Source organism: Neovison vison, chromosome 6 (genome assembly GCF_020171115.1).
Source record: "Neovison vison isolate M4711 chromosome 6, ASM_NN_V1, whole genome shotgun sequence".
Taxonomy (NCBI): Eukaryota; Metazoa; Chordata; class Mammalia; order Carnivora; family Mustelidae; genus Neogale; species Neogale vison.
In genome coordinates this window covers 165,623,198-165,643,106 of record NC_058096.1, presented here as the reverse complement: position 1 = coordinate 165,643,106, position 19,909 = coordinate 165,623,198, and the positions used below count along the sequence as shown (strand labels likewise).

General features: G+C 44.3%; 1 protein-coding gene across 1 annotated transcript in view; it reads right to left on the bottom strand.

The window, feature by feature from the left end:
• Window positions 1–9,609, bottom strand: part of PODXL2 (podocalyxin like 2) — a 36,158-nt gene extending 26,549 nt beyond the window's left edge. Inside the window, exons 1-3 of the mRNA XM_044254850.1 lie at window positions 9,565–9,609; window positions 8,742–9,318; window positions 2,792–3,070 (exon numbers count right to left, since the gene is read on the bottom strand). Coding sequence (XP_044110785.1) covers window positions 2,792–3,070; window positions 8,742–9,318; window positions 9,565–9,609 — 901 coding nt within the window. The remainder of the gene's footprint in view (window positions 1–2,791; window positions 3,071–8,741; window positions 9,319–9,564) is intronic.
• Window positions 9,610–19,909: the final 10,300 nt, after the last annotated feature.

Here is a 19,909-nt window from a genome sequence, read left to right as displayed (position 1 = left end):
CGCAGGGAGGCGAATGGGAGAAGAAGAGAGAGAGGAAAAGGAGGGAAAGGGAAGTGAGAGGCAAAGAAAATGAGTTCCGCAAAGCCTCAGGGCCAACCCACTGTGATCCTGAGGAAGGTCCTGGGCTCAGCACTGTGGCTTTCTTGGCTAAGGCCCTTGGAATGACTGCTTGTCTTAGACTAGATTCTCAAGGGTCTTTCCAGAGTAAGACCCCAGCACATCTAATTGTCTAGTGCTTCTTTTCCGACAAGGGGATAGATTTATCAGCCTATTCTGCTGCGGTAACAGGCTAGCTTAATGGGGGAAATGAACTAAATCCCTATCTTATACCACATACCAAAGTAAATTACTGCTAGAATAAAGAGTTAAATGTAAACATTTAATGTTAAAAAAATAGAGGAAATAAAGGTACATATATCTCAGGGAGGGAAAGGATTTTTCTAAACATAAAGCAAAGAAAAACATAAAAACATTTCAAATGAAAGACTGTGAAGTTTGTAAAAAAAAAAAAACTAATGTATGTCAAAAATTACTATAATAACAAAAGTAATTGATAAACTGGAAAAATGTTTTCTATACACATCAGAGAATGTATTCCTTTTATGTGATGATAGGTATAGTGATAAAAATAATTAAAACCCCAATAGAAAAAAATGGAAAAGCATTGATACATAATACAGAGTACATAGAAGTACCAAGCGCTATACTGGGAGTGTTCAGTGAATCACTGCATTTAAACCTCACAACCCTATGATATTATTTCCTGGATGGGGAAATAGGCTCAGGTTGCTCCTTGCCAAAAATCACATAGCTGTTAGGTGTTGGTGCTGAAACTTTGGGATCTGCCTGACCCCAGAGCCTCATCTTCATTATACTATGCCTCAAATCGGAGAGGACCATAAGAGGTCAGAATACATACATACATGCATACATACACACACATACATGTTAACATTCACTAGCAATCAAAAGCCATTATAATTTCCCTATCAAGTTGACCAAAATTTCTAAATGACAAAACGCAGTGGTGAGGAAGGTCCAACAACCTGCCCCTCATTCCACCTCCGGTGGGTATGCAAACTGGAAAGACCTTCCTCGAGGCTGGTTTGGAAATATTTAACAAAAGCCTGTGGAAAGATTCCATTCTTTGTGCCAGACATGTTCCATCCCCTCCAGATCTTCTCTCTACCCTGTCCTCTGCCCTGGGAGATGGACCCTGGGAGTTACCGCAACAGGCCAAGTGTCCCTGCTTCCCGACCAGACTCCCCGAAAGAGGCAGGGGAAGAGAGATTGACAGGGATCCTGGAAGAAGATGGGAGGAAAGGGGGTCAGCTACTTCCTCCCCTGGTTTCTCCCCTGCTGGGTCACAGCTCTTGCCAGGATCACTTGCTTGCCAGCACTCTCTGTCCCTCCTGGTTCCTTTCATCCATCTCTCCCTCCATCCCTTTGGGTGTAGGAAAACTGAGTGCTCTGCTGCCCAGGACCCTGGACTCCTCTGTGGTTGGCCTATCTCCTGCCCATACCTTTCTAAGTTCCTTATTCTATAAATAAACTCTCTCTGGGTTATCTCAGTTTGGTCATATCTTCTTTTTCCGTCTAGGACGCCGATTGATACATCTTTACACCTAGAATTTTATTCTAGAAATGTATGATGAGGAGACAATCAGAGACGTATAAAAATATATGATGATAGGTTTAGCAGCATTAAAACTGGGAACAACCTAAATATTCAACAATAGGGAGCTGATTTTAAACCTGTGATGAGCCACATGACGAAATACTATGTAGTCACTAACAATCAGGTTTAAAAAGAGTATTCAATTATGTGGAAATACATTTATTAAATATTTTAAGTGAAAATATTATGATCCCAATTTGGCACATAAAAGGGACTACAAGGATGTATCCCAAACTATGACTAGTGATTCTCTTTTTGTTGTGAGGTTACGGGTGACTTTCATTTCCTTCTTTGCATCTTTTGTATTTTCTACAATTTCCAAGTACTATTTTCATAATTAGAGGACACAAACCCAAAATATTATAGATGCTAAAGAGAAAAATTCAAACTGCGTTCTGTAACAGCCTGCCCCCGTGTTCACGGCACACACAATGTGGCAATCTGACATTTACAAACAGGCTCCTGCTGGCCAAGAACATGCACAGCTGCTGAAGCCAGGAGCATGGCCAATGTGCTTCACCGCGTCTGCATCCGGCTCCTAACTGCATGCATTCCAGCTTGGGCTCTGGCCCCAGGTGGCTGGCCCACATAGGTCCATCAGCCATGCTCTGGAAACTAGCTCTGGGGCATGACTGAGAGAAGGGTGGTGCCTTGATCCGGGGTCAGAGAGACCTCAGGAGGGGTACAGGAACCTTCAACAGGGACAACATAGCACAGCAGGGGATGAACCCCTAGACCTTGGGAAGCCCTGGCTTGGATCATGGCTGAGCAGATGAGCAGCTGATGAATTTAAGGATGCTCTCAACCCCTCTGAGCAGTGGTTTTTGCATGTTTACATGGGGGGAAAGTTACCCTCCCAGACTGTTGCATTCTATGGTGTTACACGAGTGCAGAACATGGGCTCCCTAAACAGCAGCAAACGTTAAAGAGAAAAGAGCCTCGGGGACCAGTAAGACACCAGGGGTCCCAGAGACTTGGCTCTGGAGGCACATAAAAGCTGGCAGGGAGAGACAAGAGATAGGATTTGAGCAAGGAAACGGTCCTCTGGCATTTTGCCTCGCCAGCCTCCCTCCCAGCTGCGAGGTGCACCCAGTCTCAGGTAAGAAAAGCTACCTGCAGTGGGTCCCAGGTCCAGACTGGAGTCATTCAGTGCCTCCTCCTCTTCCCAGAAGTACTGTGGCGGCTGCAGAATGCGTGACTCTTCGCTCTCTTCACTGGGGAAACCCGAGCCGGGGGCTCCCAGGCCTGCTCCCAGTCCCATGGCCTCACTGGGCTCCTCCGAGTCCAGCGGCTCCAGACCCGTGGGCGGCAGGAGATCCAGCAAGGAGGTGGAGGTGAGGCCCTCTGGGCCAGGCTCATCGGACCCTGCTGCACACGTGCCCAGGGACGCTCCTGCACAGACATGAAAGCCGGATGGTTAGAAGAGGCCAGAAAGGCAAGACTAGCATACGGTTAGGACACGCCTCCAACAGCAAAGAACACAGGGGTGCCTGTAGGGACTGCGGGGGGAGACACTCCTGACATCCGGGGCTGCCAGAGGATTCTGAGATGCTGTTCTCACTCCACAAAGGCCGAGCTGTTCAGCCCTCTGGGTGGCAGGACCAAAGGCGAGCCCGAGGGAGGTGGGCCGGAGAGCGTCATTAGACTCAGCACCGGCTTGGCGGTAGCAGCTGGGGGAGTGTTTGTTCACTCAGAAAAGGCCACCAGTGGCCACCTTCACTGCAGCTGTGCTGGGCTGCAGCGGGCACAGATGCAGTGAAGAACAAGTCCCTGCTCTGAAAGACCTCGTGTGCGCACCGGTCCCCAGGCTTCTGTCCTAAGCTGAACGTTTTCCAAAAGTGCATTAAGAATGAGATTCGGATGTCAGCAATCCGATCTCCTGAACAGTCTCTAAAGACTAGGTGAGACCACAGGTCAGATTCAGCCAGCATTGGTCCTAACATCTTTGTTTAGCATCTTGGATCCCTCTTTCCTAATTTATAAAACAAACGAACAAAACCCAATAAATTAAAGGGCATCTTTCTTCCATCTCTCACTTCCATTCACAGAGAAGAGGAAGACAGCCCTATGGGCCAGCTTCACACCTTAAGCTTAATCACACAAATATTACTAACTTGCTCTATGTCTTCTGGAAAATTGCTTAAAACCTCTGGGTCTACCTCTCCTCATCCTTAAAAATAAGGAAGGTGGTTAAAATGATCTCCAAGTTCTCTTTTCCAAGACTAATGTTCAGTGATACGATCAAGAGTTATATCCTGCTCTCCCCCGTTGCAACTGGGCCCCAGCCTGAATAGTTCATGGAAAACTTTCATGATGTTTAGAATAAAAAGTGAGAGCTAACACTATTTGTGCTTCATGCTCCATGCTCCGCATGGTCTGAATCTGAAGCTTCACAACTGCTTTCTGCAGTTGTGATAAGCCCTAAGCTTGGCACCCGGAGCGTGGTGGAAACCCCGTGAGTTATGTGTGCATGGTCAGGCAACACGGTACCACGGATACAGCATCTGACCGAAAGGAGAGCCCCAAGGGAAAGGGGCTTAACACAGTTAAAATTTGTGTGGATGAGGATAAACAGGTCTTGATCTCGAACACAGGAGGACGGTCTAGTAGAGAGAGCTTGGGCCAGGGAAGCAGGTTTGGGTTCTGGCTTCCCTGGGGAAGCTGTTCTGGGTAAGCTACTTCACCAGGGGCCCCAGGTTCCTCATTGGTAAAGCAAAAATTCCACAGCCCTCGGGAAGGCAGGGACCTCAAAGGAGGGCAGCTCCATGCAGACCGTGCCATAATGAGCAGACTGTATTCCAGAAATCTAAGTATTATTATCCTTTACAAAGAACAGAGAACTGGGATGTTCTTGGCCAGGAAAAAAGAACATGCAAGAGAGACAATGGTCAGTATCTTCAAATATATTAAAATAAAAGGTTGATGTGAGTCATAGAAATCAGAGTTATTTTATGAGACTTCAAAAACAAAAACAAAACAAAACAAAACCAGGACTAATGGGTGGAAACGTGGGACAGCATGCAAGCTTCAAAAAACCTTTAACCAAAAACAGGTAATGCCTAGGGCCACCTGCCCCCACCCGCCCAGCTCCCGCTTCTGCTTCCAGTCCCTGCTTCTGAGAAGCTCTCCCTGGTATTCCCAGTGTAGGCTAGGCACCACACCTAGTACCATAGCCTTCTGAACCAATCACTGCACTTTTCTCTCAAATTGGAGATGGCCATCTATGGCCTCCTTCCCTCACTCTGTATGCCTCGTGTCTGAGTCAACTTGGTCGGCCCAGTGCCTTGACAGACTCTGAAATATGACAGGAACACAACAGGTGTTTGAATAAATAACCCTCTTGTTTCACAGACGAAATAAGGGAGAGCTCGGGACCGTAAGGTCACAATCACACAGCCAGTTAATAGAAGTGCTTTCTCCCCTCAAAAATGACCACGGTTTGAAAAGTGTAGTCTAAATTTTAAATGTGATACCAGCAGATACAACTGTAGAAGTGGTACCCCCAAGACTGGGGGAGCCAAATGCAATAAACTTACCTGAAAAAAACTCATGCAGTCCACAGAGAAAAAAAGTCAATTGACAAGAAATGTTTGTAATAATTAAATAAACATTTTACAGATCTCTAGGTCACCTGAGCAGCCAATCTTTGAAAAAGTCATTGGGTGAAAATCTGTATCTACATGAACCAGTCTCTAGCGGGTACATTGGGAAAGACATTATGTCAGCCTCTTTAGTAAAGTACAAACTAGTTTTATTTAGGAATTCTTGGGATTTTAGCCTCTGGAGGCTCAGACTTGCATTGCCTCTTCAAAACCTGAGTGTTGCCTCTCTTGGAGCTGAACTGGGGCCTGGTGGGAGAGAAGTCACTCCCTTCTAGGCCCTGGGCCTTCTTTCCACAGTGGCATGGATCTTGAGGAAACTGTATCAGCCCTCTCAAGGAAAGTCTGACCAGCAGTCCTGTTGGTTTCTCGCTTCTGGAAATCAAATACTGTGTAGTCAGTGAAGCTCCCTGTTCAGAAAACTGCAGACTGTGGAATTCCCTGGGACCACTCCCTACCATTTCCACAATGAGGTGAGTTTCTCCATTCTCTGAAACTCTCTCCTCCACCTGTCAGGCAGAGACACCACCATCTCCTTCCACCTCCTCCTCCCTCCTTCTCTTCCTTTCTCAAACTTCTGATATGAATGAACAGAAATTTTGATAATCTTGCCGAAAAGCTATTGTGAAAAAAGGAATCTGGGTCCTCACTCTTCTCCAGTAAACAGTTCCATTTTCTTGAACTTCTTTGTCCCTGTGATGGTTATTTTTTCTTTATATAGACCTTGATATTTTCAAAAGCCTTAGCAATGGATAATTATTTAGGAACTGTAAGAGCTTGCTTATTTTCCAACTTGCCTACCAAAATAGTAGCTGAGCCCTAAGCATTCTGTGTATAATTGCTTTTACACTTAATAATTAATCTGCCTTAACTGAGACTCCATCTGATTTAAAATTTCAGATTTATTCTCTTTGTGACTGATTCTTTTTTCCTTTTAAAGACTTACTTATCTTTGGGGTGCCTGGGTGGCTTAGTGGGTTAAAGCCTCTGCCTTCTGCTCAGGTTATGATCCCAGAGTCCTGGGATCAAGCTCCGCATGGGGCTCTGTGCTCAGCGGGGAGCCTGCTTCCCCCCCTCTCTCTGCCTGCCTCTCTGCCTGCTTGTGATCTCTGTCAGTCAAATAAATAAATAAATAAAATCTTTAAAGACTTACTTATCTTCAGAGAGAGGGCACACTAGCACATGCGGAGGGGGGCAGCAGGAGAGGGAGAGAGAATCTCAAGCAGATGCCATGCTGAACATGGAGCCCGACACAGGGCTTGATATCACAGAATCACAACCTGAGCCGACAGCAAAAGGTGGACACTTAACCAGCTGTGCCACCCAAGCGCCCCTGATTTTCTTTTGTTCTCCTCTAGCATCTATAATTTTCTGATATTTCATCACTCCCAACAGAAAGAGGGAGAGAAAAAGAAGGCATGTGAAAAGGATTTGGTGACCAGCCTCAAAGAACTAAAAACCTGACCCAAACTCGGAAAAAGAGGCAGAGGAAGCAGGTTTATATCTCAGGGGATGAAAAAAACAAGGCCTTAGTAATCTGCATGTTTTATCTCCCCTGCAATCTGCTCCTGATCCAAACATCCCTTTCTGATTTCCACCATCCACTACACCCCCAGCCTTCTCCTCATCAGCAGCTTTGAAGTACAGCTCTCCCTAAGCCCTTGCCAGACACCAATACGGGGGCTGCCCGGCAGCATCTGCCACACAGCCCCCACACCCGTAAGTGTCAGCTACAACAGAAATTGTCTAGCACAATCACCCTACCACATACACACTCACACTAGTGTGCATGTCTGGATAATCTGAGAAGCAATGCCCAAGTGCTCTTGAAAGGTTTCTACAGAAAGGTGTATAAAAAAGAGACGTACTACCAGACACATATGTGTCACCAAGAGGAAGTAATAATGTACACCACAAAGTGTGTATGGGAGGGAGGAGTTGAGAGGGAACACAGAAGGAGTAAAGCTGCCCACAGTCATCCATGCCTAGCCACAGCTGGACATGGGTCCCGCCACACGCTGCTTGCCAGTTCTGGTATGGCTGTTGCACAAAGAAAGAGCAAACTAATCAATATTTAATTTATTTGTTGAATCTCACCTCTTCCAGAGACGATTCAAGCTATGCAAACATAGACATAGATGTGTGTGAGCACATGAGACAAACGCCAATGAACATACTTCTGTGCACACACTTAGGTCCTTACCCATCCCTGGACTGACGGTGGGGGAAAAAGTACCCCCTGCTGAACTGAGCCTTCCTAGGACAAGCTCAGGTGCAAGAGATCCCTTTCCCTGTCCAGTCATTTTCCCTGGGATTCTGTCACTATGGGCCCATGGCAATGGCCCATCTCACTGCCGCTGTCAAAGACTGCTCTCCCCTCTCGGGCAGAGACCCTTCAAAGGCCTCTCCTTCATCACAAAGATGCACACCTGTGCCTGTGTCTTTGGGGGTTAACCTCACAGGAGGTGACTAAGTAGCCAGTGTCCCAGGTCAACTCCCACACACACACACACACGTTATACTCCTGCATGTCCATCAGAAGTGAAATCACTCAAGGCCATCTGATGAGTGAACACATACACTATATACACACATGCGCGCACACACTCATTCCGGTGTGTCTCTCTACCAACACCAATTAGCAATTGCCCCTTAATATGCACTCGTTGCATACCGTCCCTTCTGCTGTGTCCAGCACATGGAGAAGCTGTTCAGTCATGTCCTTATTTGACCCACTCCTGCAGACAGCACTTCTACCCACCCGCATTCAGTGGTGGTAGCCTGTCTGGGAGGCTGCCACATACCTTGTGACCACCCGCCAGCAAACACCTGAATCCCATGTATCCCCTGGGAAGCTTCCAGCAGGCTCTGACACAGGCACATCTATTTCACACCTGCCCCCCACACCCAGCCTGTCATCACCCACACACTGCCCTGGGCACTGCTGAACTAAAACCACATCTCAGAGTGTCTCTCACACCCATCCCTGCGTGGCAGCTGCGCAGGAGCTATCCAGCAGTGTCACTGTCACAAGCAGAGACCTGGGTGCTCTCATACCTCCTCTTTGTCAGCTCCTAATAAAGTTGCCCAGCACAGTCTAGACAGCCATTCGCAATGACACACCCCTCCTCCTGTCCGGTAGCACCATACGCGCGTAAACACACACCCCTCATTGTCGCAGCAGCTGTGTGTACGGCTCTTTGGCACTTTCCCCCTCGGAGCCGCAAGACACTGGCGCCCACGCTCACTGTAGTGACCCCACGGGACCTGTAAATGCCGCCTCCCCATCCCTGAGTGGCTATCGCGGGACTGGCAGCCAGGGTCTGTCCTCCTCTCGCTCGTGCTCCCGCCCTCTCCAAACGCCCCCCGAACAGAGCCCCCAGGGAGCGCGTGCAGCGCGCCCGCCACCACACTCCTGAGTGTGTGTGTGTGTGTGTGTGTGTGTGCGCGCGCCGCGCGCACACGTACGCCCCCGCGCCGCGCGCACACGTACGCCCCCGCGCCGGGGACCGCTTTCACACGAGGCACACGCTGTGGCCCCACGCCCCCCGCCCTGGGAGCGCGCGTGTCGCGGACGGCGCAGCAGCCCAGCCGAGCCCCGCGCTCCCGCGCCTCGCGCGCCGGCCCCTTTGTTGGCGGCCGGGGAGCTGTCCAGCACCGCGGCCCGCCGCCACCGCCGCCACCCGCCGGCCCCGGCCCCGCGGCCGCCCGCCCGCGCAGCGCGCACTCACCCCCGGCCAGCAGCAGCAGCAGCAACGGCGGCAGGAGCGGCGGCAGCCGGGCGGCCAGCAGTAGCCAACCCATGGTGCAGCCGTCGCCGCCCGCAGCCGCAGCGGCGCGGCGCCTCGGCGGCGTCAGGGGCCGCGCGGGCGGAGGCGGCGGCGCGCGCCCGCCCCATTGGCCCGCGTGGCCGTCACTCACCCCCGGCCCCGCCCGGCCGCGTGCCGCGGGCGCGCCCCCGCGAAGACGAGGCGGGCGCGCGGGCGGCCGCCCCTCTTCTTGGGCCCGGGCGCCCGGCCGGCCAATCAGCACCACAGAGGCCTGTAGGGGCGGGGCCGCGGCTGCGACCGCCTGGAGGTCCCGGCCTCGCACCTCGCGACTTCAGGAGCTGCGGCCACCTGCCTGAGGTGCCGCGACGGAGGAGGGCACGCCAGAGCCATCTAGTCATCCATTCCCCTGGAAACATTTCCTGAGCGCCCAAAAGGCAGCGGAGGGTCACTTGCATGGAAGGACACTGATCAGAGAAGATAGGACACGAAGAGTGGCTTTAATCCTACATCAAGGCACTCTAGGCGGAGTGGGGTCAGGGAAGGCTTCTCCAGGGCACGTCATCTGGGCAAGCAATCCTTTGTGCCTCAGTTGCCTCAACTGTTACGTATGGGCTTCCTGTTATCAGAACAGTGTTGCTTAACTTCTGTAAAGTGTTTGGTCCCTTTTGGCAACAAAAGTTCTTTCATATGCGGGGCTCCACAGTTGTGAACAAAACAGCCACAACCCTTATCCTCAGAGCTTAGTCTAGTGGAGAAGACAAACCTAAAGACCAACACGACACACATATGATTGCTGATTAAATTGTAAGGTCTGTTAAGACGTATAAGGGAATATGAGACAGTAGAGAAAAGGACCTTCACACATGCCTTCCTGGAGAAACATTTAAGCTGGCACCTGCATGGATGAATGGGTATTAGGTAGGAAATCGGGTTAGGGAGAGAATCTTCCAGGCAGAGAGAAAAGTGCATTCGTAATTGCTGAGTTAGGATGGAGCTCAGCCTCTATAAGCAACAGAGGAAAAGTCTTGACCCTTTGGGGATGAGTAAAATTTAAACATCTGCAGAAGCGATAATTTCCTGGAGTTTTACTTTATATGCAGTATACTCGGAAAACATTGCTTTAAAATAAATTGTTATATTGAATCTGCTTTTTCAAATTATATTCCCATCCCTCTATCCAGGGGTGTTATCACTAGATATTGTAGATAATCCCAAAGGATTTTCCTAGGACTAAATAGTTAGGAGAAATGGGAGTTGGGGAGGAGGGGGATAGGGCAGAAATGGGTACCTGGAAAAGGAAAGAACATGAGCATGGTATGGTAATAAATGATGTACCAGACTAAGGGGGATAATGAGTTTCATGATTAGCATGGGGGCAAGAGATAAGGTTAGAAAGATACATGGCTTATGAGCTAAATATCTTGATGAATTCTTGGTTAATCTGTAGTAAGTCCTTACATTATAAATGAAGAAACACAAGGAGAAAGTGATGGGTCTAAGAACATATCAAAAAGTTGTACCATAAAATTAGAACATTGATAAAGATATTCTCATTTAATTAACAGAACTACATCATTTTATTTAGCCCATGGTCAATTTAAACTCCACAGGCCATTTGAGTCAATGAACATGATGGGTTCTAGAAAATTGAGGACCTAGTAGTAAAAGATCTTGAACATCGTAAGTTTAGACTTCCTTTTCTTCTGTAGGAACCATGGCATGTATTTTAGAGAATTCTGAGGGCAGCAGGGAGGAAGAGCAAAATGGCCAGTGGAGAGAGTGCTGTAGTAGTCTCAGTGGCAGATGGTAGAAGTCTGACCTAGAGCTGACATAGCAGATTTGAGAAAACACTCCAGAGGCAACCAACAGGACTTGGAGAATGACTGAATTGAGTCATGTTGACTGCGTTTTGGGGTGCTATTGTCTATGCAAGTACAAGTTAAAGGAGACCTAATCTAAAATGGTTCATATGCAAGCGCCTGGGTTACTCAGTCCGATAAGTATCTACCTTTAGCTCAGGTCATGATCCCAGGATCCTGGGATCGAGCCCCATGTCAGCTCTCTGCTCAGGGGGAATCCTGCTTCTCCCTTTCCCTCTCCCTCTGCCTGCCGCTCCTCCTGCTTGTGTGTTCTCTTTCCCCCTCTCTTACTTCGTCAAATAAATAAATAAAAGCTTTAAAAAAATAGTTCATACAAAAAGCCCATGAACAGGTAATGGCGATAAAGTGTAAAGCAATTTTGAACTTAAAATAATACAGTATTCAGAGAAAGGAAATTAATAGTTCCATTATTCTAAACTGTTTTAACTTTGTTAGCATTATCTTTTTATAATAACTTTTATTTTTTGGAAGAAACAAATAACAGAGGATAAATCCAGAAAGATGTCATGAAAACCAATTGTTAAAACTGGGAATATCTGACTTGGAAAAGAGAAAAGTAGGGTGCATCTAGACCCATCATCTATTTCCTTCTTTCCTCTGTTACAATGAATGAAACATCCTCTCTTTATCACTGGCCAGTCTCCTCCACCATTGCATTCTTTATCTCCTATTCAAAGACTTCCATATTAAAATATTCCTTTTCTGACAGCGTCAGTTTTCCTTTCTCTGGATCATTTTCATTAGATACAAATGTGGTCCACTACTTCCACCTTGAAAGCAAGTAAGCAAGCAAGCAAGAAAGAAAGGTTGATTGAGGGATATGAAATCGTGCTGGTACACTGAATACATGTCCCTGCTTTCCCCTCTTGCTTTTGACTCCTAGAAATGAGAAGAAAGATAAATATATACACCTAAGTCCAAAACAGCACTGGAAAACAAGATGGGATCAATTGATGGTCTAAAATGAGGAAGAATTGCTTGGAAGATTAAAAAGCAAATGAGATTTAATTGATGGAGGAAACTGCAACCCAAAATGCATACCTGTCTAAATAATCTTAGGTTAAAGAGTAAATCACAATATAAATTTTAGTCTATTCATTAATTAATGACAATATGAGAACATTGTACATCAAAACCCATAAGATACAGCCAACAATTCAGAGAGGATTTATAGTTGTAAATGTATTTATTAGGGGGAAAAACACAGGTTAAATGTAAACGAACTAAACATTCAATTTAAGAAGGTTTAAACTCACAAAAACACACACCCCCATATACACATGAATCAATAAATTTCTATTGTTGTTAAAATAACAAAAAAAAACCCAGTAGAACTGATTGTTAAAAGCCTGTTGTTTGAAAACATTAATAAAACAGTCAAATCTTTAGTATAAGATAAAAAAGAGAAGACATAAGTAAATACCATTAAGAATGAAAAAGGGAACAAAACTAGAAATAAGAATTCAAAATTATAAGCAAAACTTGATATATATCAATAAAATTTGAAGTGTATTTGAATGCTTTTAAGGAACACACAAACTACTAAAAAATTGATTCAAGTAGTAGAAAAGTTAAACAAACAAATAACAGTGGGCGGGGTGGGGGAAGACAGTAAAAAATTGACTCTTAAGGGGCGCCTGGGTGGCTCAGTGGGTTGAGCCTCTGCCTTCGGCTCAGGTCATGATCTCAGGGTCCTGGGTTCGAGTCCCACATCGGGCTCTCTGCTCAGCAGGGAGCCTGCTTCTCCCCTCTCTCTCTGCCTGCCTCTCTGCCTGCTTGTGATCTCTCTCTCTCTCTCTCTGTCAAAAAAATAAATAAAATCTTAAAAAAAAATCGACCATTAAAAAAGACATAAGCGGGACTGCCTAGGTGGCTCAGTAGCTAAGCCTCTGCTTTGGCTCAGGTCATGATTCCAGGGTCCTGGGATTGAGTCCCACATTGGGCTCCCTGCTCAGTGGGAAGCCTGCTTCTCCCTCTCCCACTCCCCCTGCTTGTGTTCCCTCTCTTGCTGTGTCTCTTTCTGTCAAATAAATAAATAAAATCTTAAAAAAAAAAAAAAGACATAAGCTCCTTTTGGAATGAGAGTATTCTGTCAAACCTTCAATGTATAAACTCTTAGAAAGTTAGAAAGTGTCCCAATTCGCTTTATGAGGTTTGTGTAACCCCAGTGCCAAAACCAACTAAGAATAATGCAAATGGAAAAAACCCTAAGCCAACCTCCCTTAACACAGATGCAACTTGCTTAAAGAAAATATAAGCAAGTTGATTGCAACAATGTACTAAAAATATGTTATGATTAAATAGGGCTTAACCCAGGGACCTAAGATTGGTTGAGTATTAGCAAAAGTCACTAATATAGTTCTCTGCATAAAGTGAGTCAAGAAAAAAAATCTTAAGAGATGCCCCCAAAAGGAGCATGTGATGAGACTTAAAACCCACTCCTTTTATAAGGAGCAAACGAAAATGTAAGAAGTAAACCAGAACTAGAAGGAAACTTCTTTCATTCAAAAAGGATATCTCAGGGCACCTGGGTGGCTCAGTGGATTAAAAGCCTCTGCTTTCGGCTCAGGTCATGATCTCAGGGTCCTGGGATCAAGCCCTGTATCCCTGCTCAGCAGGGAGCCTGCTTCTCCCTCTCTCTCTGCCTGCCTCTCTGCCTACTTGTGATTCCCCTCTCTGTCAAATAAATAAAAATAAAATCTTTAAAAACAAACAAACAAAAAACTCCAAAAAGGATATCTCCCAGAAACCTACAGCTATCACCAAACTTAACGAAGAAACATCAGAGGCATTCTCATTTAAGTGAGGAATAAGGAAAGGATAATCATTATCAACACAAATATTGAGTATTCTGTAAGAGACAATGCAATAAGGCATGATAAAGGAAATGGATTAAAAATATTGGGGGAAATTTGGTAAAACTAATTATTTGCAAGTGTACTGAGAAAATGCAAGACAATCAACAGAATCACTAATTGAAAACATTTACTAGGAGTTCAGCAATGGGTGCCTGCGTGGCTCAGTTTTTTGGTTTCAGCTCAGGTCATGATATTATGGTTCATGGGATTGAGCCCATGCCAGGCTCTGCACTTAGTGGGAGTCTGCTTGGGGATTCTGTCCCTCTGTCCCTCCCCCTGCTCTCTCTCTCTAATAAATAAATAATTTTTTAAAAAGGGTTCAGCAAGATTTCTGGATACAAGATACATAAATCAATAACTTCCTATGTATAATCAAAATAGGAGGAGAAAATATCCCAGTCACAACAACAAGCCAAGAATAAACCCAACTAGATGTAAGAGAACTAAATGAAGAAAATGCTAGACTTCCATATAATACTTCCAAAAAGGCGAAAATGTATCTTGTCCCTGGATAGGAATATTCAGTATTATAAAGGTGTCAGATTAATAAAATTTGATGCAATGCCAACAAAAAACCCCTGAGACTGTTTTATGGAATTTGAAAAGAAGATTTTAAAATTCATCTAGAACAGACAACATCCAAGAAGAGCCAAGGACATTTTTATCAAAACATAGTATAAAATATAGAAATTAAAATAGTGTGGTATTAAAACCAGAACAGATGCATAAATTGATGAAATAAAACAGAGAAGTCAAAAGCAGACCTCGGTACACTTGGAAATTCATGATAAAGAAAGCTTTTCAATGTAGTGGGGAATAGCTACTCACTCAGTAAATGGTGTTGTGTCAATTATACTACTTGAAAACATGAAGTTAGATACGTACTTCCTATCACAGTATCAGACTGAAGAACTGAATGTAATAATCTTTGAAAGCTACTCTAAGTAATGATAAGTAATACAGGAAACATATTAGCCAACAAAATGCACAAATGAAGTTATTGAGTTTTATCACTACATAAAAATAAACACCAAGCATTTAAAGAAGAATCAATAGCAATTTTTCACAAACTCTTCCAAAAAAATAGAAGAGGAGAAAACACTTCTCAGCTCATCACATGAGGTCAGTATTATTCTGATACCAAAACCAGCCACAGATATGATAAGGAAAAAACAACAACTACTACAACGACAACAACAACTACAACAATAACAACTATAGACTAGTATCTCCTGTGATCATAGATGCAAAAATATTCAACAAAGTACTAGAAAACCAAATCCAGCAACATATAAGAGTTTTACATTATAACCAACCGAGATATATCCCAGGAATGAAGGGTAATTCGAAATCTGAAAATGACCTGAAAATTAACTAATACAATATACCATACCAATAGCATAAGGGCCAAAAGACACATGATCATCAACAGGTGAAGAAAATATATTTTACATAATTCAACAGCCCTTCATGATAAAAAAAAAAATACTTAAGATACTAGGAATAGAAGGGACTTTTCTCAACCTGATAAAGACACCTATGAGAACCTCCAGCCAACATCATACTGAATGGTGAAAGACTGAATGCTTTTCAGCTAAGATCAGGAATGAAACAAAGATGTCTACTCTTGATGCTTATATTCAATATTGTATAACATTGTCTGGTTCTGGCCAAGACAATTAGGCAAGAAAATCAAACAAAAGTTATCCAGATTAGAAAGGAAGAAGTAAACCATCTCCATTTATAGATAACATAATCTTTTATATAGAAAATCCTAAAGATTCATCCAGTAAAAAAATTATTAGAATAAAAGCATTTAGCAGGATACAAAATCAATATACAAAATCAAATGTGTTTCTATATATTTCTGTAGTAGGCAGAATCATGTGCTCCAAAGATGTCCCCTGTCCTGATCACCAGAGTTTGTGAATACACTACCTCACATGGCAAAAAGGACTTTCAGATGTGACTACGTCAAGGATCTTGAGATGGGAAAGTATCCTGGATTATATAGGTGGGCCCAATATAATTACAGGATCCTTAGAATTGAAAGAGGGAAGAAGGAGGGGTGCCTGGATGCCTAAGTTGGTAGAGTATGCGGCTCTTGAATTTGGAGTCATGAGTTTGAACCTCACATTGAGTATACACATTGCCAAGAAAGAAAGGAAGGAAGGAAGAAGGAAAAGGAAAAGAAAGGAAGGAACGAAGGAAAAGTAAAAGGGAGGGAGAGGAGAGGAGAGGAGAGGAGGGAGGAAGAATGGGAAGGGGAAAGGAAGGGAAAGGAGGAAAGAAAAGAAAGAAAGAGAAAGAAAGAAAGAAAGGAAGAAAAGAAAAAGGAAGGAAGGGAGGAAGTGGAAGGAAGGAAGGAAGGATGGAAAGAGGCAGGCACTGGCACAAGGATAATCACATCCTTGGATGAAATTAGGAGTTTAGAAATAAGCCCTCACATTATGGTCACTTGATTTCTTTTTAAATTTTAAGATTTTATTTATTTGAGAGAGAAAGAATGAGAGAGAGAGAGCATGAGAAGAGGGAGGGTCAGAGGGAGAAGCAGACTCCCTGCCGAGCAGGGAGCCTGATGCAGGACTCCAGGATCATGACCTGAGCTGAAGGCAGTCACTTAACCAACTGAGCCACCCAGGAGTGCCAGTCACTTGATTTTTGACAAGAGTGCCAAAGCAATTCAACGGGGAAAGCATAGTCTCCAGAAATCATGCTGGGACATAGGGATATCCACATGTGAAAGAATGAAATTGGACCCCTACCTCACACTACATACAAAAATAAACTCCAAATGGACTAAAGGCCTAAATGTAGGAGCTAAAACTATAAAACAATTAAAAGAAAATATGGCAGGGGGCACCTGGGTGGCTCAGTCTGTTAAGCATCTGCCTTTGGCTCAGGTCATGAACCCAAGGTCTTGGGATCGAGCCCCAAATCAGGCTCCCTGCTCTGCAGGAAGCCTGCTTCTCCCTCTCCCACTCCCCGTGTTCATGTTCCCTCTCTTGCTGTGTCTCTCTCTGTCAAATAAATAAATAAAATCTTTTAAGAAAAATTTGGAATTCATAAATCTGGTAAGGTGCTTGTTTCTAGAACACATAAAGAACTCTTACAATTCAATAATAAAGAGACAACCCAATTAAAAATGGGCAAAAATCTGAACAGGTATTTCTCCAAAGAAGATATACCAAGGACATAAAAATATGCTTAGCTTCATTAGCCTCAGGAAAATGCAAAACAGAATCACAACAAGAAAGCACTTTACTTGCACGGAGACAACAAAATCAAGAAAGACAGTTTGTGTCAGGCAGGATGTGGAGAATTCAAAACCCTCATGTCCTAGATGATAATGCAAAATGGCATAGCTGTTTGGAAAACAGGCTGGTGGCTCCTCACAAGATTAAAACCTAGAGTTGCTAATGACCCAGCAATTCCAGTCCTAGGTACGATCCCAGAGAACGGAGAACATATGTCCATACAAAAACATGTTACAGGAATATTCATGGTCGCATGACTTGTAATAGTGAAAAGGTGGAAACAACCCAAATGCTTATCAACCAATGAGTGTGGTGTATCCATCCAATGGGATGTTATTCAGCCATGGAAAGGAAGGAAGAGCTTATACAGACTACAGTAGGGATGGAAATTAAGAACATTATGTTCAGTGGAAATAGCCCTTCACAATTCCATGTGTATTGTTAAGATTCCATTTACAAGAAATATCCAGAATAGGCATACCATAGAGACAGAAAGTGGATTAGTGTTTGATTCGGGCTGGGGAGAGAATGGGAGGGGAGTTGACTATTAGGTATTGGTTTTGGGGAGGTGATGAATATTTTAAAATTCTAGAATGTTCTAAAATTGATTATGATGACAGTTGTACAACTTGAAATATGTTAACACCATTGGATTGTACATTTTAAATCATATGGTATGTAAATTCTATCTCAATAAGCCTGTTATATAAAAAAACATAAGAACATAAGCATATGCTTCATATTATCTTTTTTTTTTTTTCTTTTGTGTGAGAAAGAGTGTTCAGGGGAGAGTGGTAGGGCAGAAGGAGGGAATCTGAAACAGAGTCCATGCTGAGCATAGAGCCCAGCGTGGGTCTTGATCTCATGACCCTGAGATAGTGACTTGAGCCAAAATCAAGAGTCAGACACTTAACGAACAGCCACCCAGGAACTCCTGTTTTGTATTATCTTTAACACATGCACACCCATTAACAGTACATAATATCAGTATACTTTTCAATTTTACATATTTGGGATCATATCCTTTGGCATCTTTTTTTTTCACTCACAGTTATGTTTCAGACTAATCCATTAGCAAACTCTTTTATTGTGTGAATACAAACTTTGATTATCCAGTTCTAAAATACATTAACTCTTTTGACCCTATACATCTTGCCAATTGCCCATTTCCCTGCTCCCCCTTCAGAGCCAAACTTCCCAAGACTTTTCTTATTATGCAACTTCTATTGTCTTACCACTTAATTCCCCCTTATTCTATGAACAGAGCATTAAAACCGCTCAAGGTCACTGCCAGCCTCCATGTTACCATAAATACCCCATTTCCACTTAACATGCCTATTTCAAACAATTCCCCAGCATTTCTAAGCTGGGATGTGTTATGGTTGATGGCATCTAATCATTCTAAATGTTAGCATTTTTGTCTTAGCAGCACATAAAATAATGGTGATTTTTATAATAGATGGCATCTTAGATGCAATGAAACTTGGTACGGTGGACAGGCTTGTCATTTCACCTGAACGTACAGCTATGTTGGCCCCAACTGACCTCAACCTTCCTGAATTACTTTCTTCTGGCTTCCGTAAGCACATCATTTTCCTTCCGCCTTCTGCCTACTCCTAAGTGTCCTTCCCTGGTTCAGATAATGGGCCCTCAAGTCTCCTTCGGTGCTCATTTCTCATCGTGCTCTGCTGGGTGATTATACCCAGCCCCACTGTGACGGCTGTCAGATGATTATAGCTCATGCCCGAAACTCTATCAGCAGTACAGACTCAAATCTGCCTGCAAAGCTCACAATGCTACTTGACGTCTACAAGGCATTCCTAGCCAACACACCCACAGCGAAGCTACCCACTAAACCTTAATCTGTTTATCGAGCGAGGAAACCTGGTCATCATTATCTACCGTTTCTTCTTTTCTCCCACTCCCTCTTCTTATCCATCAATAAATCTTGCTGAAATTGCAAAATCCAGCTAAACGGCATCTACCTTCTTCCACCCCCTAGTTCAGACCACTGCCATTGGCAGGTGGCTCCAGAGCCTTCCGCTCACCTCTTCCTCCTTTCTCCCTGCAGTCGACAGGGCCCAGGAGGAGCCCCTGTAAAATACATGGAACCCTTTTACTCCCCGGCTTACCACCCCTCAAGGGCTGGCTCCAGCAGTCAGAGTCAAGCCCTAATTAGGCCCATGTGATACTGTCCTGTAACGTTGTGACCATAGCTCACAGTGCTGGATGGTGGATTTAAATGTTGCTTGGAGTAAAAGAGTCCTTAAAATTCCCCATCACAGGAAAAGCATCTGTAGCTATGTGGGGTGACGGATGTCAACTAGACTCCCCATGATCACTCTGCAGCATGTACAAAGATCCAATCACGTTGTACGTCTGAAACCAATAGAATCTTATGCATCAATTATATCTCAATGAAAAAAACAATCAGATCTCTCATCTTGGTTCCTAAAGAACAGAACAATGTATAGTATACATATTTTGTCTTCACCCCCGGCTCCTGATGTCTTTATAATTTCCTAAGTGATAGGAGGATAGGAGCATCTTTCGTTCTAATATCTCAGTTTTATCTTAGCTCCTAAAGCTCCAAGTAATAAAGGTGGAAAGAACGTCGTTACTTATTCCTAACAAACCCTTTCAATTACACAAGAGCTTAAAGAGGTGACTTTCGGAAAGCCCCCAAGGATGCCTTGGGAACCAACCCTGGGATGGAAGGGTTGGAACCTTCATCCCCAGTCCCTGGCCTCTGGGGCCAGGACTAGAGGCTGAGCTAATTACAAATGGCCAATGATTTAATCATCATGCCTAGGGAATGAAGCCTCCAGAAAAACCCCTAACTAAAGGGGTTTGAGGATCTTCTGGCT